This window comes from Octodon degus, unplaced genomic scaffold (genome assembly GCF_000260255.1).
Source record: "Octodon degus isolate 3935 unplaced genomic scaffold, OctDeg1.0 scaffold00008, whole genome shotgun sequence".
NCBI classification, from domain to species: Eukaryota; Metazoa; Chordata; class Mammalia; order Rodentia; family Octodontidae; genus Octodon; species Octodon degus.
Genome location: NW_004524584.1, coordinates 17,066,390 through 17,089,492, shown reverse-complemented (window position 1 = coordinate 17,089,492; position 23,103 = coordinate 17,066,390). Strand labels below are relative to the sequence as shown.

At 39.7% G+C, this 23,103-nt stretch overlaps 1 protein-coding gene across 3 annotated transcripts in view; it reads right to left on the bottom strand.

The window, feature by feature from the left end:
• Rad54l2 (RAD54 like 2) overlaps positions 1-23,103 on the bottom strand; it is a 110,391-nt gene that overhangs the window by 1,314 nt on the left and 85,974 nt on the right. For all 3 annotated transcript variants that reach the window (XM_004625149.3, XM_023706338.1, XM_023706336.1), the window contains 13 exons: positions 22,363-22,559; positions 21,213-21,555; positions 20,396-20,573; positions 19,043-19,294; positions 18,706-18,824; positions 17,308-17,426; positions 15,227-15,326; positions 13,735-13,940; positions 13,165-13,337; positions 12,244-12,440; positions 10,367-10,566; positions 6,140-6,229; positions 3,608-3,700 (listed from right to left, as the gene is read on the bottom strand). In XM_004625149.3, the coding sequence (XP_004625206.1) occupies positions 3,608-3,700; positions 6,140-6,229; positions 10,367-10,566; positions 12,244-12,440; positions 13,165-13,337; positions 13,735-13,940; positions 15,227-15,326; positions 17,308-17,426; positions 18,706-18,824; positions 19,043-19,294; positions 20,396-20,573; positions 21,213-21,555; positions 22,363-22,559 (2,267 nt within the window). The remainder of the gene's footprint in view (positions 1-3,607; positions 3,701-6,139; positions 6,230-10,366; positions 10,567-12,243; positions 12,441-13,164; positions 13,338-13,734; positions 13,941-15,226; positions 15,327-17,307; positions 17,427-18,705; positions 18,825-19,042; positions 19,295-20,395; positions 20,574-21,212; positions 21,556-22,362; positions 22,560-23,103) is intronic.

Genomic DNA, 23,103 nt, shown 5'->3' with positions numbered 1-23,103 from the left:
CCAATCTCATTGAAAGAAACATTTGAACCCAGAAATAAGTCAATCCATAAAAAGATAAGAAACTTTTCTGCACCCCAGCTTTCTCAATCTGTAATATTCTAGCAAGACGAATCCCACTGGACAATGGATATGACACACTTTTTAAACTCTTAAAACTAGTCAAAGTTTTGCTGGAGGTAAGAGAGTGATGGAAGGAATGAAGCAGTGCAATCCTGGTTTGAAAGGAAATAAAGCATTACATGCCTGCAATCCCAGAACTCTGGAAAGCTGAGGTGGGAGGATCACAAATTCAACTCCAGCCTGAGCAACTTAGCAATTTAATGAGAACCTGTCCTCATTCATTCATTCATTGAGATAGGGTCTCACTACATAGTTCAGGCTGGTTTCAAATTCACTGTGTAGCCCAGGCTGGCCTCAAACTTTTTCTTTGGGTGGGGGGCTGGCTCAGCTGGGGCTGGTGAACTGTGGTCCCCTAAGCCTTGCCTAAGCAGGCACTTTAGACTGCTGAGCCTTCTTGCCGGCCCCAGGCCTCAAACTTATAATGATGCTCCTGCATCAGTCTCCTGAGTTCTGGGATTATATGTGTGTGCCACCACACCCAGCCTGAAAGAATTTTTTAAAGGGTTGGGGATGTAGCTCGGTGCAAAAGCCGGGTGTTTAATCCCCAATACTGAAAAACAAATTGATAAAATAAAATCCACAGCTATGAAAGACAAATTGAGACAACTGGAAAATCTAAGTATGGCCTAGACTTTAGGCACTATTATGGAACTATTATTTTTTTATTTTTTATTTTTTTTTTAGAATTTTATTTATGTGTGTGTGTGTGTGTGTGTGTGTGTGTGTGTGTGGCCAGCTCAGCCCACCAGGGGGCGGGGCCGGCTGGCATGTGGTGCTGGGGGATCGAACTGCGGTCCCTGTGGTTTGCTAAGCTTGTTCTAAGTATAAGTAGGTGCTTTAGACCACTGAGCCATCTCACCAGCCCTATTATGGAACTATTATTAATTTTTCTTTTAACATGATGATGGCGCTAGGGCCAGGAGGATGTCCTTACACTTTATTTTACTTTTTAATTTTAAAGAGAAAAAAATCAAAACAAGAGATTAGGAGGATAACAATGGTTAATACATGGTATATTGGTATCTTTAGTCACCCAAAAGATATTGGAGGGGGCCTGCTCATTAGCTCAGTTGTTTAAGTGCCTGCTTAAACAAAGCAGTCATGCTCAAGATGCTCTGGTTCGAACCCAGTTTCTCACAGGAAAACAGAAATGCCCTCAAGGCATCTTCAGGCCACCAAAAAAAAAAAAAAAAAAAAAAAAAAAAAAAGATATTGGCATTTAATTATTCAAACAATATTAGCACAAACCTTTCTTTTCAATGAACTAAGAGAAATTAGTAGTATAATTAACTACTGTGTGTGTGTACTTCTTATTTTTTGCTTTGTTTTTCCCTTCCTTCTTTTCTATTTTCCCCATCCCAGTTTCTCTTTTCTTTTGAAGTTTCTTCCCATTTTACAATATCTATTGCACATTTTGGATCTTATTTGCTCTTTCAGCACAATACAATGTTTACACATGTGTCTGGTTTCTTTCACTTATCAGTATGGTCTCCAGTTGCATGCATTTACCTATAAAAGTCTCCACTACTCTATGGCTGAGTAGTACTCACTGTATAGAAAAAAAAAATTTTTTTTAAACTTTTTTTATCCATTCCTTGGTTTATGGACATTCAGGCTGTTTCCAAGATTTAGCTATTACAAATTGTGCTGCTATAACATGGGTGCACACATATTGCTGTGGTATTATGTTTTTAATTCTTCTGGGAAGATACCCAGAAGGGAAACAGCAGGGAGAATAGAACCTCTAATTCTAGATTTTTGAGGAATCTCTACTCCCACCAACAGTAATGAAAGGTTCCTTTTCCCACAACACATCAGCATTTGTTATTGGTTGATTTCTCCATGATAGTCATTCTTTCTGGGATGAGATGGAATCTCAGTGTTGTTTTAATTTGCATCTCTAGAATAACCAGTGATGTTGAACATTTTTTCATATATTTATTTGCTGTTTGTATTTCTTTATCTGAGAAGTATGTATTGATCTCAGGTGCCTATTTTTGGATCAGGTCTTTATATTTGGTAGGTCTGATTTTTCTTTTTCTTTTTTCTTTTTTGAGTTCTTTGTATGTTCTAGGTAGTACTCCTTTATCTGAGGAATAGCTGGCAAACATTTTTTCCCATACTATGTGTTGTTGCTTCACTCTGATGGTGGTTTTTCTTGCTGTGTAAAAGCTCTGTAATAAGATGAGATCCCAGTTGTTGATTCTTTGTGATAGTTGCTGTGCAATCAGGGTTTTATTCATAACCTTTGCAAATACCATAGTCATCAAGATTTTCCTATTCTATTTCCCAGCAGAATTAAATGTCTTTAATCTTTTTTTTTGAACCGGGGATTGAACTCAGGCCCTTGCACTTGCCAGGGAAGCGCTTATTCCACTGAGCCATCACCCCGGCCCCAAATGTCTTTAATCTTAAAAAATATGGGTTAAGGGGCAGGGGAGACAGCTCAGTAGAATAAGCGCTTGTCTGGCAAGCACAAGGGCCTGAGTTCAATCCTCAGTTTTGCAAAAAAAAAAAAAAAGAAAAAGAAAAAGAAAAAATATGTGTTAAAATATTTAGGGATAAAATGACACATGGGTTCAACTTACAAATGACTTGATAATTACAAAGGTAGATGACAAAATAGGCAGAGAAAAACAGGAGATAGTTTATGAAAAGTCACAACTACTAGATCTAGATGAAGGGACATGGGCACCCACACTGTAAGATCAGTCCAACTTTGACTCCTTATTGCTGGGAGAATAGATAAAAACCATTCCTATCATGGGGAACTTGGTAAGAATTTGTAACACTGTTGATGTGCCACACACGCACCTCTGTCCTGGCAATGTCAGTTCTAGGAGTGTGTTCTACAGCTACACTGACATGTCGGTAATGGTAGAATACAATAAGCTAAATGCACATCAGCAGGAAACTGAGCAATGCACTGGGTTACAGCCCATCCTGTTTAACCCTTCAATGAGGCATAATAGAAGAAATGATAAGGAAAAAGCTATTACTGGCATATGGAAAAAAATAAAAATAAACAGCGTATGATGTCAGTACTTGTTTTAAAAATATAAAGAGAAAACTACATAAATTATTCATATATACATCTTTTACACACACACTGTCATGTGTGCACACACTTGGACACATAACTGCTTACTATAGAATACTGCTGAAAAAATCAAGAGAGCACCTTGCCATGCATAGTGGCTGCAATCCTAGCATTCAGGGGGCAGGATGACTGAGATTTCAAGTCCAGCCTGCCTTACACAGCAAGTCCCAAGCCCAGCCTATAGATAGAGAGACTCTGTCTCAACTGAAAACAATAGCAATTCCAGAAAGAAGCAAATGGCTGGCTGGGAGTGTGAGGAGAAATAAATGTACTTTTTACTCCACTTTATTTTATGCCTTTTGAATGATGAACCATATACACATTATCTATATAAAAATAACTTAATAAAAAACCAAACCAAACCAGTTGTTGTGTAAGTCACCATACCTGAGGCAGCCATCCGACCATCTTCAGGGGCCTTTGGTTTGCCAGTTGCCCGGACAGCAAAGATCCGCCCATCACTAGTGCGGATGTATGTCCCTTAAAAGGCGAGACGTGAAAAAGACTGTCAGAAGTAGCCATGCAACACAGCCAATCTTGGAAAACTCCAGGATTGGGTAATAGCTATAAAACTAGGTCTCATACCCTCCTTAAAGATACTAAGCTATGGGTCACCCTCAACATTTATCTATTCACAAACAGACTACTAACCTACCAAGTACAGGTACAGGTCTAGCACTGGAGTACAAGAGACACAAGAGTCCAGTTTCATGGAGCTTAATCTCTAGAGGAGTAGAAAGATGATTACACCAGAAGAATTTAATGCATTGAAAGAAAGAGTGCTACGAAAGAGTAAGTTGCTTCCCTATACTCCCAGATCCTCTGGCCCAGGTCCTCCTCAACATCTGAGGAAAAAGAAAGCCTTTTTTTTTTTTTTTTTTTTTTTTTCCAGAACCAGGGATTGAACTCAGGCCCTTGCGCTTGCCAGGGAAGCGCTTATTCCACTGAGCCATCTCCCCAGCCCCAAGAAGCCTTATTGCCTTGTATTCTTACCCTTGAGAAGAAGAATTTAATGCCTGCATTCCATTTCCATAAGGCACTAATCTATCTTCTCTTCAGTTCTGCCTATGTTGTTAGACCAACATTCTATGACGTCAGGACTACCTCTAGGGCAGGAGTTGGAAGACCTTTTCTTAAAGGTCTAGAAAGTAAATATTTGTAGCTTTATAAGTAAACCCAAGGTCTCTGTTGGAACTATTTAATTCTTCCTCTATAACATGAAAACAGTGAGGCACAGTTGTGCTTCAGTAAATATTCATGAACACCAAAGTGTATATTTCATAGTTACATATTATAAAATATTACTCATTTGTTTTCAACCAAATAAAAATATAAAATCCATTTTTATAAATCAGACCCACATGTGCAAACCTTGTATTGTCTCCCTAGTGTAAGAACCTGACAGAATAAATAAAATCTGAAGGGTACAACAGATATTGTGAAAAGGGAATGAGTTTGTCCAAAAGGAAGGTATTATTGAAATGAATATATGACAGGAAAGGGATGGAGGAGGGAAGAGATATATCTATATAAGTATGCAGGATGGCTTGGATAATTGTACTGTGGATTTCTGCTGGTCTATATATAGAAAGGAGCAGTTAATGCTTAAATTTTTTTGTCATCTTTTTTCATTTTTTCCCTCTTTCTCTCTTAATTTCTTATAACTTTTCTTCTTTCTTTTTCCAATTTTGCATGCATATATCTGGTAATCTGAACAACTAAGTTGAAGACAACACTATCAACATGACAAATACTGTCAAATTCATATTATTTTGTTTAATGAAATTCTGTATCATTTTCAATTTTTTATTACTATTTTGTATTCTCTTTTAAAAAAATTTTTTTAAGGGCCAGCCAAATAGCTCAGCTGATTAAGGTGCCTGCTTAGGCAGATACAGGGTGAGAGGTTTGATCCCTGGCCTGCCGTGCCAGCCCCGCCCCCGGGGCACGCTGAGACAGCAACTGAGACTGGGTGTGGTGGCACATGCCTATAATCCCATCTCTTGAGAGGCTGAACACAGGAGGATCACTATGAGCCCGATCTATGTAGTGACACCCTGTAGACCCTTACTAAAATACAAAAATAAATAAATACTTAAAAATTTTAGCTAGCAGGTACAATAAAAGACAACAGATCAAATGACCCATGGATCATAGTTTTGTCAACCCCTGCTCTGAGATAAAAAGAAGCAAGGAAAGAGGCTGGGTTCCACACTATGAATAGGCCAGCAAAAGGGTAGGAAGAGTTGTCTTCCTGTGTCTGTGTACTTAATGGTGTTTTTTCACTCAGACTGCAGATACTTTACCAGGAACTGGGACAAAATACTGTGGAATACAAACCCTCAAGCAGCCACACTGACAGGGCTTAGTTAATAATTAACATGAAAACAGACACAGATTATGTCTTGACAGTGTTTAGCCCAGACTTTGTAAGCCGACAATTTTATTTCCTCTCTAAGGAGGCTGGAGACATATGAACATTTTACATTATCACTCTCAAAAAAATCAATCATAAATCTCACCTACACAATACTTTTTTTGGCCTGGGATTCCTACTCTGCACAAGAAATTAGATAAAAAAGACAATTCCATATATGTTGGTTTCTGACTCATTCCACAGTGCTTTCTCTGGAGTTTTGATCTCCCCGTATCCACCTACCCCCTTTTCTTCTCAAGATCTTCCATGACAAAGACAAAACAATGGTAAAATACAGGAACACAAGAACCCTAATTCCCTTCTTTTAAGCCACTGGATTCAACCTAACTCTGCTAAATTCCTAAAAATGTCATTTTCTCATGCTTCCCTCAATTGTGACACTGTTATCAAATGACTGTAGTTCAAGCCATATATATTTATTCTGTTTCCAAACCTAGCACTCTTAACCAAAGTTTCAGGACAGACCTTGGTCAGGCTCTTACCTTTTGTCCCACGGATGATATGAATGCTCTCACCAGCATTAATTCTTGCCTGAACATCTGTGGAGCTGTTGAGTCCAGGAATAAAAATATCTAGTGAAAGACAGATGTCAAATTTAGATTATATAGCACCTAACCAAAGAAAGAAAAAAAAGTACAAAGTCCCACATTCATCCCAGTCCCTCACCAGTCTCCTACACGTCTCTGTGTAGCACATGTTCAGAACCAAGGAAGACAAAATAAACAGAAGATTTCACAATTATCTTAACAAAGAATACTATGTCAACAAGAACATTTTTAGAAATCTGATCAACTTTCCAATCAACTTCCCTTATTTAACAGGACAGTAATTCCTAGTCTTGCTGCCAAGAGGCTCTCATTTCAATTCAATCATCTGACATTACATAGCAGTTGTGGTGAAACTATGGCACAGTGCTTCGGTCACACAAAGCCCTCTCAGTCAACATATGAGCCAAATCACCTCAGACAAGATTTAACAAATTATCAGCATGCATACAACAGCAAAATCACATTTACTGTCCAAAAGCAAGAGAAATGCAAACTGTGTTTAGGAGACAAGAGGATCACTGTGAGTTGAGAACAGCATGGGCTACAAAGTGAGTTCAAGGCCAGCCTGAATTGCATAGTAAAACCCTTTCTCAAAAAGACACACAGAAAAAAGGACTAATAAAATAAAGAGCTGTTTGTATCATTAAAAGGTTCATTGTAGTGGGGTTTTCTTTAAGACAAAAAGATCTTAAAAAAAAGACAAAAAGATCTTAATGCATGACTTTGGGGTTTTTTTTTCCTGAACTAAAACCTCAGTATTCAGGCTTAATTGCAGTGTTGGCACTTTGCAATAAATAAGTAGGTTTTGGGTTATAGTTCGGGCCCTGTCTCTAAAAGGTTTGCCTTTAGTGTTATATAGCTAAACTGTATATGTGCTCTTTTCTTAATACAACATGCTAAAACAAAAACAGTCACTGTTACTACACAGCCAAACTATTATTAAGCTATGTGGCAATTTTTCTTATATTATTCTTTTGTTGTTCCTTGTTTCATTTGTAAATTAAGAGCATTTTCAATTTTGTAAGTTTTTTTTCCCATCAATGTCAAACCCAGAAAATGATGATTCATCAGATAAATCTCATAAGAGGAAAAGGTCATGACCTATCTATTACTCTTCAGATGAAGATCCATAACAGTTAAATTGATGTAATCTTGTAGCCATTTAATTAACATATTGTGGATCTGGATATGAATGTAGACAATTAAGAAGAGGAACAGCAGCCAATAATAGAAAGAAACATGATAGAACATGAACAGATGGAAGTGCAAAACAGAGAACTTCTAATAAAAAATATTTGTTGCATAGATATTTTTGCGTTGTATAAATTCATGTCTAATAATATAGTTGAAGAACCAAATAGATATGCCATACAATGTGGCCTTAGGGCAAAAAGGAGAAACATCAGCAATGCTGAGAACATTACAACTAGTGTGATGAAAACTTTTGGGACTAGGGAGTTAGCTCAGTAGAATAAGCACTAGCCTGGCAAGCGCAAGGCCCTGAGTTCAATCCCCAGTTCCGAAAAAAAAATTTAAAAAAAGAAAACTTTTATAGGCACTTATTAATTATGGGGATAGTACCATTACCAGACATTAGATTGCATTGGTGTTAAAATAATATGTATGCCAACAAACACACAAAGAATGTCATCCAATGCAATAAGGTTTTGGCTATTTTGAACTGTTCGCGTTTCTCTGACAATATCACATGCAGAACTAAAGATTTCTTGAATACGTTTTTAAAAGCATGAAAAAATATTAATATATTCAAGAATACAGTAAAACATGAAAAAATGTGGTGATGACAAACAAAAGTATGATTCTTTGATGAGGACACCCATGTTTTCACGAACACATCAAAGGAAAACAGCACAAATACAGGGTAGAATTACATACATTACATTTGCCTAATGGTTATGCCTATGATTTACATGTCTATGTTGGAAAAAATACAAACCCTATGATGCACAGGCATTCCTATAACATTTGGAAATTAAGAAACAGCTTATTATTTGAACATCACACATTATATATATAATTATTATTTCAGTATATCCCTAGTACAAGAACTTTTACAAAAAAGAAACGTACTTTTACAGTCAAATCAAACTTTTACTAATATAAGCAAAGACAAAGCAAAAATGCAGCAAAATCATAAACTTTGAAAATTGTTCTGTGTGAAATTTGTTCAACAGACTCATAAAAGAAATGTTTACATGTTAACAACTTTTTGTAAAACTTACACATATACTCTGATTGAAGGAAAACCTGGCAACCTGAAATCTGATCTTGTCTTTAATTACGATAATGCAAAGAAAGGTGTTGATTTAGCAGACCAGGTGCCATCAAATTACAGCTCCTTAAGGAAAACATTAAAATGGTATAAAAAATTGTAATACAGCTAATTTGAGGTACAGCATTTGTGCATGCATATTTTATACACCAAGAATGGCCTACTTATATGATATCCACATTAAAATTTAGGGATTTAAAAAACAAACAAACAAAAAAAAAAAACCAGGAATTGAACTCAAGACCTTGTGCTTATCAGGCAGACCCGTGCTGCTGAACAATATCCTTGGCCTGAGAATTAATTATTGATGAACTATTAACCTGTGAAGAAATGCCACAGGCACAACTACTTAATAAAACATTGACTTTATAGGCACTTATTCAGGATCAACAAGAAATGCATGCAATTAGGGCCAGGGAGATAGCTCAGTGGCCTAAGCACCAGCCTGGCAAGTGCAAGGTCCTGAGTTTGATCCCTGGAACAAAAAAAAAAAAAAAAAAAAATGCTTGCAAGCAATATTAAAGAATGTTACCAAAATTATATGGAAAAAAAGAGGTGTCAGTGTGACAACAAAAAAGAGCACACACTTAACATTTTATACAATTTGTACAAATCAGCTTCTTTTATGTATGAAATGTTTTAAAGTTCACAAATACAAATAAATTCCTTTTATTTTAATGAATTTGATCATTGTAATAATTTTAATTGGAATGAATAGTATTAATTTATATTTGAACAGTATATAATTATTCAAATTATATATAAATTTAAGCAACTAACTAGATTTGGTCATTTATAGACTTTTTATTAATTTTATTAGTAAAAAGACTAATAAAAGCAATTAGATCCATTTGTATGACCCGTGGTCAAGCTGCCCAACAGGATAATCATGCATATTACTGCTGGTGTTTCAAGCTGGTGGGAATGTGTTAATTATAAATTCATACAGGTTTTGATTTGGAGAAATTTTAGTTCTAGATAAGTTTTTTCCTTCTCCCTAAATTATTTGCATGAATCTGTTCCACATCATTTTAGATTCCAAAAGTGGCTTCATCCTTTCCTGCTGGAAGCTGGGCATGGTGGCACACATATGTAATTTCAGCACTCGGGGATGAGGCAGGAGGATCATCAGGAGTTTAAGGCCATCCTGGAATACACAGTGACAAGGCCAGCCTGAACTACATAGACCCTGTCTCAAAAAAACAATCAAACAGACTGCTAGACAATGATGATGGCAAAAGATGCTTTTTACTTGTTTCAAATTTTTTATAGTGGATATGTATTGTTTTCATTATCAGAAAAATCAACTAAGATATTTCCATTAAATGCATATATTACAAATATTTGAAAATAACAAGATAGAGAACAGAAACCTCACTTCCAGGGACAGACAGAACTGCCCACCTCTCCTGACCATCCAACACTAATCTACATCAAATACACAAACAAAAAAGCAAGTAACAATGGCAATCTTCTAATTACACAGGAAGGCTGATGGCTGTCTTTGATACATAGCTGACCCTGCAGTCGGGCAGGGCTCAACACATTGATACCTCTATGTAAACTTCTGAGACTACCTACTGTGTTGTAGTGACACTTCCACAATCCCTACAGTATTCAGAGCACTCGACTCACCATACTCAAGAAAACCCAGTTCTGTGGTATTATTTTTAAGATATTTCATCAAAACACAAACTCTTCAAGATTGAAGATTGTTATAGTCTCCATTTTTATCTACAGGACCATGTATAATAAGGTGCAGGATATAAGGTGTGTGGTCTTTATGTATGTTTAGTAAAGACTTTCTGATTGATAAGATCATTTTAAAAGGGAAAATAGCCATGAAACAAAACCCAGGAGTTCCTGACCTGTTGTGGTGACCACCTTCTGGACAAGGACTCCTGCTCGTTGCAAGTAGTTGATTGGGAAGTTCATGGATGGATTTGTGGTGGAGGCAGAGCTTACAGTGCCCCCAAGTGGGACATGCCGTGGCATCATGGGGATGGGGGTGGACTGTACAGGACGAACACTGGCCACAGGCTTTTCATCACCCTTCAGTGTTGGCTGCCTGGAAGAGAAGATAAACACCCTTCAGCTCTTGCTTCTCTCCAAAGGCTGTGGAGCCTCTCCAGATAATCCACTGTACACTCTGAGAGAAACATCTGGGCAATGCAAAAGGAAACTAGAAACAGGAGGAAACAGAATAGCAGTGACAGAGGTCAAAAGTTACATACAGCCTCTCAGAGGAAAGCAGAGTTAGACAGCAATAGAATGAGAACACCTTTCTGGAGATGTAAGAAGCCACCTGCTCCTCTAGAACATGGGCTAAGTACATCAGAAATTAGTTTCTCAAAAGGAACGAAAAATACAAGGACACAAAAAGGTAGAAAGGTTCTTCAGATGAAGCAAGGTGTTTGGTGATCTTGAGAGATGCTCTATTCCAACTTGAGATCTCCCTTCTCCCTCACTGCCCTCCCTCCTTTTCTCCTGCTGTAACACAGAAAAGCCTAGGACAAAGGGGGAAAAGCACAGAGAAGAAAACATTCCCAGACAATATTATCTTGGAAAATGTCATAGAAATAAGTCTAAAGATTTTTAAAATGGCCTGCAAGATAGCTCAGTGGACTAAGTGCCTGCTTAGGCAAGCACAGGGACTGGAGTTTGATCCCCAGCACCACATGATGCACAGGCCCCACCCTTGGGCACACTGAGCCAGCCACCAAGTCTGGCTGTGGTGGCACATGCCTGTAATCCCAGCACTGGGGAGGCTAAAAACAGGAGGATCACTGTGAGTCTGAGCTGCACAGTGAGACCTTGTATCAAATACATAAATAATAAAAATAAAGACTTTTTAAAAGAGAGTAATTTTCTACTTGAAAGTATATTCATTTTGCTACATAAAAAAAATAACAAATTTCACCTAGGGGCATGGCTCAGTGAGAGAGCACCTGCCTGACATCATCTAGGTCCTGAGTTCAATCCCTAGCACAAAAATTCAGTTTTACATAGAAAATCTTATGTGGTTTCCCTTTTGTCATTTGCTAAGTTTTTTGTTTTTTTTTTTTTTTTTTTTTAAGATATTAGGTTCTTAAATAGAAAAATGCTTTAAAATCTTTTCCCCTAAATAAAATAATTATCTTTAGTTCAAAAAATTAGAAAATTAAAAAATCTAAACCTACTCAAACAGCAAATCTGGTTATTAAGTGGGAGAGTGAGGACTGTGAGGTACTCTGTCTTGAAATGAAGGAAAAAATGACAAATACCAGGTTGGTAACATCCCAAAAAGTGCCTTCCTTTCTGCTGCACATCCATCCTAGTCATATTTTCAAATGCTCCAGAAACTGTATTCAAGAGAAAGCAAGCAGAATTTACTGGCTGCAATCCAAGGCCCAGAAAGAATACAGCTTTCACCTTGAACTTCACTGCTCCTTGAGCCTGAGGACAGAGTACCAGGGGTACAATACAACTGTGTGAAAGGGTTGGGCCTCCATGTTTGAGGAAACTACACTCTCCCCACTACTCAGAAATCCAGAAAGGCTCTCCTAAGTGACAAAGTCAGCCGTTCACTCTTCTAGCCAGGGCAGACGAAACTAGAATCAATTAGGGCTGCTGAATTATTTAGACAACTGATCCTAGAGCAGAACCTGCCCTTCACAACAGCTAATCAGCAGGTTGATTAAAAAAGAAACAGCTGAAAGGTGTTGGACACAACTCCACAACATATCCTCACTTTTCAGCAACTTACCAGTTCCTCTGACTGAAGGCAGGGATGCTGGTCAGGCTCTGGTCACTGGCAGGGTAATACTGCGCATATGATGGGCGAGTATAGGGGACTGATGTGCGTTTGTCTTCCTCGTAGCTTTTCTTTGCTGCTTTTTTCTCAGCCTTGGTCAGCTTATGATCCTTTCGGTTGAGGAGCAATGATTCATGCTCAAAAGGCTCCTGGGGACACACAGGGATGTGGATTTAATTACCAATCTGTGTGCCAGCATGACTGATGTACAATGAAACTTACTTTGAAGCCAAGAGGCCAGCTGTCTCCAGTACCAGTAAAGAGCCTGCTTACAGACACCCAGGCAGTCTACTGTCTTTTGTCAAGAGCAATATTCCCAACCCTAACCTAGTATCACCTTTTGACACCCAAGCCTGTCTTCCCTATCAAAAGGTTGAGAGAGTACAGTGAATAACAAACTACTTTTCAGAAGACCCTCCACCCCCATTTCTACTAGAGAAACATACAATAGCCAAATTATTGCACATGGCTAAGCTTGCACTCCTAGGATCAGACAGTTAGGTAGCTGGGGGCAGGAAGAGGGACTATGTGGGACAAAGAAAAGAACTAGTTGAGCCCAAGTTGTCTGCAGGAAACACTGCTAATAGAATGGAAACACAATTGCTATTCAAATCTCCCTTGGCAAACTGTTATGCCAGGGACTTCATGCACACCAGATTCTTTTTTTTTTTTTTAAATTTATTTATTTATTAATGTGTGTGTGTGTGTGTGTGTGTGTGTGCGTGTGTGGCCAGCTCAGCCCACCAGGGGGCGGGCCGGCTGGCATGTGGTGCTGGGGGATTGAACCGCGGTCCCTGTGCTTTGCTAAGCTTGTTCTAAGTAGGTGCTTTAGACCACTGAGCCATCTCACCAGCCCCTACACCAGATTCTTACCTTGGTGATGAGGTGAGGGTATTTCAGACAGGCAAGTTGCAGGACTGACTCCTTGATCCCTTTTATGTTCAAGGATGCTTGCGGAGCTGGCTCCTTCTCAACAAAGTGCAGTAGGTTTTCCACTTCCTTCCGAGTGAAGTTCAGCATTGGATTTAGATCATCTACCACCCGATCTACAAGGGAGAAGATATAGCAAAAGTCAGCATGTGGCAAAGACTAAAAACATAACTACAAAGCTGAGAGAAAGGAGATTGAGAGTGGCATAACTGCTTCTAACAATGAAAACTCATTACACATCTGAAACCCAATGGCCAGTTTTGTGATGTGAAATAGAAACATCATAGCAGAGAAACCTGAGTAACAACCTTAGTTCTTATCATTAAACCCACTTTCAACAAGTTTAGGTCAATCCGCTTTTAAGCAATGAAGTGAATCAGGAGGAGATGTAAAGGACTACTAGCTTTCTGTGATTCAAAGCCTGTGTTCTCACAGGCTGCTTTTCCTCCCACCACTGATGCTATAAGACACCCTATAGAGATGTGCCTCTGCAACAGCGAGAAGATGGCCCACCTGACATTCCCTGCTTGGAGATCTGACGGTCATAGATCTTCTTTTCCAGGGTATAATCAGCCACCAGGCGATAGATGTAACAGGGCTTTTTCTGGCCATAACGGTACACCCGACATACTGCCTGGGCATCATGGCAAGGGTTCCAGGAAGCATCAAAGACCACCACACGGTTGGCACCAATCAAATTCACACCTAAGCATCCGGCCCTTTAAAACACAAGCCAACAATCAACTTCAGTCTTTTTTTGGTATGTACTGCCATTTATTGTGCTGAGATTGAATACATAATCTCAATGTATACAAATGTATTAGTGGGCATAAAAGATTTGAAAACATGAACAGCTATGACACATCATAAACTACTTAAATGCTATAAAATTCAAAATAAAAATATAATATAAAAATTCAAACGAATGCCACATTCCAATAAATTTTTATTAATTTGACATATTTTTGCTAAAATTATACCACTGTTGGTAGATGATTAATGATTTTTCTTAGTAGATAAAACTGGCTTGTTAGATAGTTAAAAAAAAAACAACTTGGTCTCACATACAAAGGTACCTTTTAAATCATGTAAAATTGATGCTCAGTATTTAAAGAGGCTTCAGTCTTAAAGATAGGTTTTTAATCAGCTTGCCCTGTGGTACTCCTACCCCAACATCATTCTTTCTGTCCTAAGTACAATAAACCTAAGTATTTTACTCACCTGCTGATAAATACTGTGTTCTTCAAGCACTAAAAAGTGTGCCCTGAAGTACAATACAGCAGGGACTACAACTCTACACCCCTCTGTAGCAGTAAGTGCTCCACATCTTGGTCCCAGAGTAATGTCCCTTAGTAAAGGAAAATTTCTGTGCACAGACATATCTAGTATTTTTACTGAGAGGAATGAATTTATACCCTGCCAAAGGAATTCTGATCCCAGAAGGCAGCAATGCCTTGAGGTGCTTGTTCTGGGACACACAATGACATCTGCTTTTTAAAGTTAATTGCGTTTTTCACTTTTCACTCCATTTTCATGTTTATCACATTGTCTAAGTCTCATAACAGTTCTGAGAGAAAAGCTAACTATGAACATTGTAAATGAAAGTCTCAAAGAATTTCATAACACTATGACTGTTCTATGCAACTTCCTTTTACAGTAGTGATGGTGAACTACAAGAGCTTTCAATAACAACAAATAGCTCACTGCAGCATATGTGCCATGGGTTTGCCACCATTCTTTTTTTTAAACACAGGACCTTGTTATGTAGTATAGGCTGGCCTTGAACTCACTATATAGCTCAAGCTGGCCTCAAACTCACAGTGAACCTCTTGTTTCAGTTTTCCAGAGTGCTGGAATTATAGAAGTGCACCACCCATGGCTAGCTATCAGTTTTTTAAGGTCTTCTTTCTGACCTCAAAAACAAGTCACATACCCAAAAAGAGCACTTGCGAGATTTGGATGAGTTAACTGCTCAAACAAGTCCCCTGCCCTTAGCCCTGCCCACCTTGTGGAGAGAAGGAACAGCCAGGTGCTTCGGTTGCTGGGGTCATTGAACTGAGTAATGAGCCGCTCTCTCTCAAAGGCAGGTGTGCTACCATCCAGTCCTAGGAAAGAAGGAAAGTCATGAGAAGTGGATAGATAAAAACAGGGGCACTCAGCAAGATCACCATGCAAATGTGTTTAAATAAATAAACAACAAACAAAAAACCCATAGTTCTCAGATCCCTCCTCCTGAACATACCACAGGACCTACATTTATAGTGTTACAATACTTTCAGGAGATTCTCACATGCAACAAGGATTATAAACTAAATCTCTCCTCAGGTGAAATTCCTGAACTGAAGAGTACACAAGGCAAATAGTCCTAAACTAAAGAGTGCACAAGACTCAGGGAACTGAGAAAATACTGGTTCAACACCTCTGCCTCAGCACTGTGGGTCTTGGTGAATGGCAAGATTAAGTGTTTTGAGATGAATACTGTTCCTCTACTACATATATGCATTTTTAATATGCATTTTTAACAAGTTCCTGAGACTAAGAACTAAAGGAAACTTAAAATAAATGGACTTGGACCAGTGGAATAGGATACAATAATGAAAGAAGAGGAACGCAAAAGGAAGAGAAAAAAAATATTACCTTCAGTTAAGAAGCAGCATAAGTAAGAGAGGAAGGACATTTGTCACATGAGATAAAGTAAAGGGCAAAAGCATAGGGTTTGAAATCAGATGGAGAACTGAATCACTAGCAACAACAGTTCAAATTCCTGGCATTAGGGTTCTCAAGCAGGACCCCAACCTACCTTTCCAACCTGAGTTCTCCCAATTTTGAAACAGCTCACCACTGACTCATGGAGCAAGCCTCACAGTAAAAATAAACTCCAAGCCAGACTCCATGATAGTGCTTGCCTCACCTCCCCCTAATCCTCCATTACTCAAATTCTTTCTTTAGGCCAGAAATTCACAAAAAGGTGATTTTATCCCACTTTTCCACTTCCCTAAGGATATTTAGCAATAGCTAGAACTTTTTGGTTGTCAAAAGTGAAGATGCTAGCCAGGCATGGTGGTGCATGCACGTAGTTTGAGCACGTGGGAGGCTGGGGCAGGAGGACAGCTGCAAGCTCAAGGGCAGTCTGGGCTACACAGTAAGTTCAAGGCCAGCCCAAATTATTATAGCAAGCCTCTGTCTTAAAAAAAAAGATGCTACTGATAATCTAGTGAGTAGAAACAAGGGATGCCACTAAACATATATAATACACAGACATCCCCTATTACTAAAGTTTGGCCTGAATGTCGGAGCTGAGGTCAGTATTTCTCAGCTTTTTTTTTCCATTACTATTCCTCTAAGGAGCATGTGTTCCATGACATTTCTACACTACAGATAAACTGTAGCTCTATTTGTGTTTGAGTATCTATGGTTTATACCCTTTTTGAAAGTTGAGACTTTCACACACATGCACCCCACAGGCACATGCTCACAACTTTCATCATCCTGAGGTATTATCTCACCAACAAACAAAGCATAATTTAGGCTTATGCTCCCTTGAAACTTCTGTGATGATCTTCAGGCCATGAAAGCTTTATATGTTCAAATGCTCCCTATCTTTTCCAAAATTCTTTTCTATCATTCTGCCTTAAAAGTCCAGTCTGGATACTCCAATTGCCTAAACTGCTTAGCATTTAAAATTTTTTATTAATACATTTGTAGTACCTAATTACTACATTCAGCATGGAGAGTTGATACACATACATAACACATCTTAATTCTTTTTACACACCCACACTTTTTCCTTCCATCCAAGTCCTGGTGTCACTTAGCATTTCCCCCTGAGTTTGTGTATCTCAAATGAAGACAAAACCTATGCTTTCTCCTCTACTCTCCCCATCTCTCCCAAGCTCCCAAGCTCATACTACAGTGACTCACATATAACAGCTCATTCTTAGTATCTCCCTGCTCCTTGGCTACGCATATATTTTTCTGCACACTTGATGGAGAGTATAGTATGAAAAGAGAAAATGGGGAAGAAGAAAAGGAAACCATTAAGCAGATCTTGCCAAGGCCCCAAGAACAAAGCAGCAATGAACTCACGGAAGTAGCTGACATTTCGAACCCACTTCTGTGCTCCTTGCCCCTCTACACCAGGCAGACAGGGAACTTCTCGTTTCCCCAGGAACTCCTCAATGAGAGCTAAGGTGGAAAGGCTCTGGCTGAAAGGGAAAACATGTGATTCAGATGGCACCCAGACCAAAGGAAACCTTGTTCCCAACAGCCCCACACAAAGGGCCAGGGATATAGCTCAGTGGCATAAGCACCTGTCTGGTAAGCGCACGGTCCTGAGTTCAATCACTGATAATGCAAAGAAAAAAAGTCTACAATAAGCCCACATCAGTGCAAATTCTGACAGCAGGAGATCCCAAAACCTACTCCCCATGAGAGGTAACCACCAAGAACAATCATAAGTATTCTTCTAACTTACACTGGGGGCAGAATCATCCAATACTTATTGCCATCACCCTATTGAAGATATAATTTCTCCATTCCTTACTTTCTCCACTGAAAAATGCTGAGGATTAGTTCAATGTTCAAATAAGCATTCAACATTACAAACTAACACCATACAAATACACATTAAATCTGACTGGGAGATGCAGTAACTCCTAGGGTGATAGAAACACTTGGCTGATTCCAAAGCAGAAAGCCAATCCCCCAAATCAATGCTGCATTTTCAAAGTATGTCACATATAGAAGCCCGATTATTTGGCTTTCTTTGGGGAAAAAACCTCGACAGAATGGAGAAACCATCTATTTTATGTCTGTTTTCCTGAGGAGTTGGACCTTGAAAGCCAAAGCTCCAGCCAGACCAAAAATGTGACTGTAGACCAAATCACATCACTCACTTGGCCTTACATACAAAGCTTTAAAAAGGGTTATGGATGAGTTCAATCACCAGAACCACAAAAAAGAAAAAAAAGAAAAAGAAAGAAAGCGTTACGGAGGGATGGAAGCAAATTAGACTAGGGGGTCTGAAAATGTTTTACTGTAAAGGGCCAAACAGCAAACACTTTAGGCTTTGTAGACCATATGTGCTCTCTGTTGCACATTCTTTGAGCTTTTTTTTTTTTTTTTTTACAACCCTTTAAAAATGTAAAAAGTATCTGTAGCTCTCAAGCTGAAAAAAACAGGCCAGTGGCCAAGTTTGGTCTGGGTCACAGTTTGAAGGATTAGACTGTGAACCCCAATGTCAGTCTCGGGTTCTAAATTGTACCGTGTAGAAACTGTACTGCATAAAGAAAGAAGCTTGGAGATAGGGAAGGAGGGAGATAGGAAGAGAGGAGAGAAGGAGGGCAGAGGAAGGGAAGGAGGGAAGAGTGAGGAGGAAGAGGGAGAGAGAAAGGGGGCTAATGTGAGCCAAACTGCCCTTACTCTTTAGGGGCCCTCTTAGTCCTTACCAAAGACACAGCCTCAACTTACAATTTCTCTTCCTACCTGAACACAAGGATTTTGTCCCCAAGCTTCACACTTTCCTCAATCAGGTGGAAAAGCAGTACCATCTTGGGAGAGTTCTCCAAGACTCCAGTTTGGTAGTTAGTCAAAATGTCCTTAGCCTACAAAAGAGAAATAAGGTAGCTTAAAGCAGGAGTAAATCCAGGTGACTAGAAATAAAATTCTCTCTCTTGCAGGCAGTGGCCTACTGGCCACCTTGATAGTTTCCTATAGACCTTGGCAGTACAGTACACGTGCTCTCCTGTCTCTCCCCAGATGGGGCATGCACCATCCTTTTTCAAAAGTAGTTTATTGCTACTAAAGGATCTGCTTGACTCACCCATTCATATGTAACAATGTTGTTGCCTCGCTCCTGGAACGGGTTGAAGCCAACTCCTTGTAGGAACTTGCTATTGGTGGCCTCTCCCACTGAGGAAACTATAGTGCTATCCTCGCCTTTAACTTTTGTTCCCTGGGGTGGGCAGCGGACACTGGTCCCTGATGAGCCAAGCTCTTCCACATCGAGGTCTTGCTCATTGGCCAGGCTCTCCTTCTGAAGGGCTTCATACAATACATCAGGATGATTCCAGATCTGAGATTAAAGGAAAGGGAGACAGGCTACAGGACACAACGCTCCAAGATTGTCCTCGGAAGTCTAGAAACAGGCACTTGTTCAAACACACACCTTCCATAGAACATGATATCATACCAAAAATTAATGTGTCCCCAATCATTCCAAAAGAGCCAGCATATTAAATCTCACTATTATCTCTGATGACCATGACACAAGAAAGTGAAATTACCAGGTGGTACCATGAGTGTGTCTGGTATATAATCAAAAAGTTACATCACAAGCTTTGCCCTCTTTTTTTAATAACCCTTGTGCTCTTATCCAAATAATGTTTTGTTTTTACTTCATGGAGACTAACTTCTCCCTGTGAAAAAAACTATCTGATATATAGATAACTGATCAGATGTCATTTCAGGGACTATTCCTGGCAAGAGCTAAGAGTTCCTGGGAAGGGAAGGAAGGAAAGATGTACTAGTTCTAAAGCACTGTCACAAACCACTTTTACTCTAGTTTCCCAGCTCTAACGTAGGACTATGGCTACAAAAGAAATATTTTCAAAGTCCACCTATCCTCAGACAATGACTTACTAAAGTAATGGTCAATCAAGAATAACAGCTATCAAATTTGCTAGGAGTGTAATCAGAGATACTAAATCAAAGAACCAGGTCCCTCAATAATAGGATGAGAGGATTTCAGCTTGATCACATTAACATAACAGAGGAATACCCCTAACAACTCATCTAAGTTATATATTTCTTGAAAACTGATTACACTAGCAGTCAAAAACTCTGCCACCATAATATTCCTCCAAAATTCCCCTTTTCCAAGTTTTAAAAAAAAAAAAATCTGTAAGAAAAAGTGGTTTCTAAAGTCTGGTATAACAAGTTGTGTGGCTGAATTGCACTACAGCAGAAGGCATTACACTGCCTTCTGAGTGGCAGCCCCTGGACTTGTATGGCACACAACAGCACATCTTTCTGTACAGCCCCCAGGAGACTCCAGTGCAGTGAACTGAGGTAGCTCCTCTGACTTTATCCAGGTCTCCCAACAGGAAAAAAAAAATCCTTGGTGATCATGTGCACCCCTATTCCCATTCCAGTCTTTCCTAACACCCCAACACACCTTGCAGCACACACAGAAAGCCTTGAGAGGGTTCAGCCCCAGCCAGCCACTGCTACCACAGTCTCGAAAGCGGTCCATAAACTGTGTGTACAAATCTCTCTGGATCTTAGAGAGCCGCACCAGGATCACATTCTCTTCCTTGGCAGGGAGATGAATCTTGAGCACAGTGTGGCCTCTCCTACAGAGGGAAGGAGATCAGCAGTGATCAGGAGAAGTCAACAGGGATAAAAACAGGGCCTTGCACTCCTGTCACACCTCCCTCTCAAAGATTTTAATAAGCTCTGCACTAATGAGAGTGGTTTAGCACTGTGAGAAGAAACTCATCTAAGGATGAAAACTAAAGCAAGGAGACATATGGACTTACCCCAAATCATGACTGACTGGGTGGCAGGGACTAAAGAAATTGCAGGTTCTAACCCAGTTCAGGACTGCCTCTCTGAATTTTTTCCACATGTGCCTACTTAACCAGGGAAAATGAGAACCTGCTTTTCACTAGTCTGAGTGATAGCTACTGATGCTGAAACACATAAGGCCAAATGCCTGAACCACCACTTCTATTCCTTCAACCAACTCAGCTCTATTGCTTTGCTCAGCAAGTAAAGCAAGGTATCATTAGTAACTTTAAAGATAACTTCTGAGTAAAGCACTTCTAGAAACAGTAGATATCCATCACCTGCTAGCTATTTTCACAAAGGGAAATTTTACTACAGCCCACTAAGAAGGGGCCATCTTACTATAATATCTCCCCTTCATAATGGCCTTGGCATGCTCACAGCACTTGTGAGGACTCAGAAAATGGGCCCTGAGCCTGACTCACCTCTGCACAAACCCCTCCAAGAGGCTGTGCAGGACATGGCTCCGATACCGCATGAGGCGGACGTCCTGAGGTGTGCTGTCAATGCACTGCCCATTCAGGATAGGGCGCTCAAACATGTTGCTGAACTCTTGCCGAGTGCCCAGAAAGTCTGGGCGCACAAAATCCACCATGCACCAGTACTCGATGAGGTTGTTCTGCAGGGGGTACCCGGTCAGCACCACCCGGCGGCGAGAGCGTATGTTCTTCAGAGCCTGGGAGGTGCTGGCCTGGCAATTTTTGATGCGGTGTCCCTCGTCACAGATTACCACATCAGGACCAGGGCGGCATAAGGCCTTCTCAAACTCTAGGGAGGGAAGAGGATCCGGAGTCAGAGGGTAAGAGGGCCTGTTCTTAGTCAATAATATGAGAAGTAGGGGAGCACCCTGGAGGAGACAGAAGAAATGAAGGAAGTAGGAAAGCAAGAGTCAGCCCCCATTGGTGAAAGGGAGCCAGCCATCCAAGCTCCTACACTAACCTGGCCACTGACCTTTGCAATAAGCACTCCCTATCCTTTCCTTGCTTTGTCCTGGCTCCTTCTGAGGGCTGCCTGGTAGGAGCTAGCTAGAGGACAAGGTCTTCCTGCAGTTATTCATTAGTCATTGCTAAACGGCAATTTTATACCAGACCTACCATAGAAGCAAACCCAGAACAAGCAATCTCACAAAGAGACCTATAAAATAAATGATTTTTCAACCCTTAAAACGTTCTTCCTCAAAGGGGCAAAGGCCTCTTGGGTGGAGGTGGGAGAGGATGGGTGGGTAGTGATAAAACTATGAGTAGAATGGTTTTCACTAAAAGCAATTTTATAAATTAACAAACATTACTACTTTTCTGTCTTTATATAAGTGAATTAAACTTTATAAATATGCACTCTCAAAACATCTCTAGAAAGTATAAATGGCATACTCTCCCCTGTTCTGTGAGAGAAAGAGGAACAGACTCCCCTCAAGATTGGTACTAGAACTCATCCCATCCACGTTAGAGACCAGGATTTCTGGTTCATAACAATTCAAATCAATAATGCACTTCATATATGATTAGTGGCATTAGCAGATACTCTTTTTTTTTTCCCCGAAATGCCCCGTAAGTATTTCCAGAATAGGTTGCCCACCTCTCCGAAACTCCTGTTGTCGATCTTCCTCATCCAGATCAATGATGACTGGGTGAGAGCGTTTCTTGGTTTTCTTAGGTCTACCTGTAGCAAAGGATTTCTTCAAAGTGAGAAGTCTGTACATTTCGTACCCCATCAGCAGCACCCCTCCCTCTGAGACCCAATCAGCCATCACTTTAGCACGAGATGCCATTGTCCTGCAAGATTAAGCAAAGAAAATTATGTGAGATGTGAATTATATCTCAATAAAGTTTGTTTTGCTTTGTTTTGTTTTGTTTTTTGGTACTGGAAATCATACTCAGAACCTTGTGCTTTGTCAGGCAGGCGCTGTGCTGCTGAGCTATATCCTTAGCTGTGTCTTGATTTCTTAAATGTATGGACTAAGCATATAGGTCAATGGTAGGATCCTTGCTTGCCTAGCATGTACAAGGCCTTGGGTTCAACCCCGAGAACCAATAAAAAAGAAAAAAAGGAGGGGGGGGGTGCATATTACTGCTTCTGCTGTGCCTCAGGAAGAATTCCTCACATAGATATATTGATATACATTCAGAACTCATTATTGCCAGAGATTTCATGTGGCAGCAAGTAGGGACTGGCCAATTGCCCAAAGACTTTCCATGCATCCCAGCAATACTAGTTATACTGAGGATGCACTTATTTTTTTAATCAGATTTTATTGGTATATTTTCTTTTTTCTTTTTTTTTTTTTTAAAGAAACAGTCTGGTTTTTCTTTTTCTTTT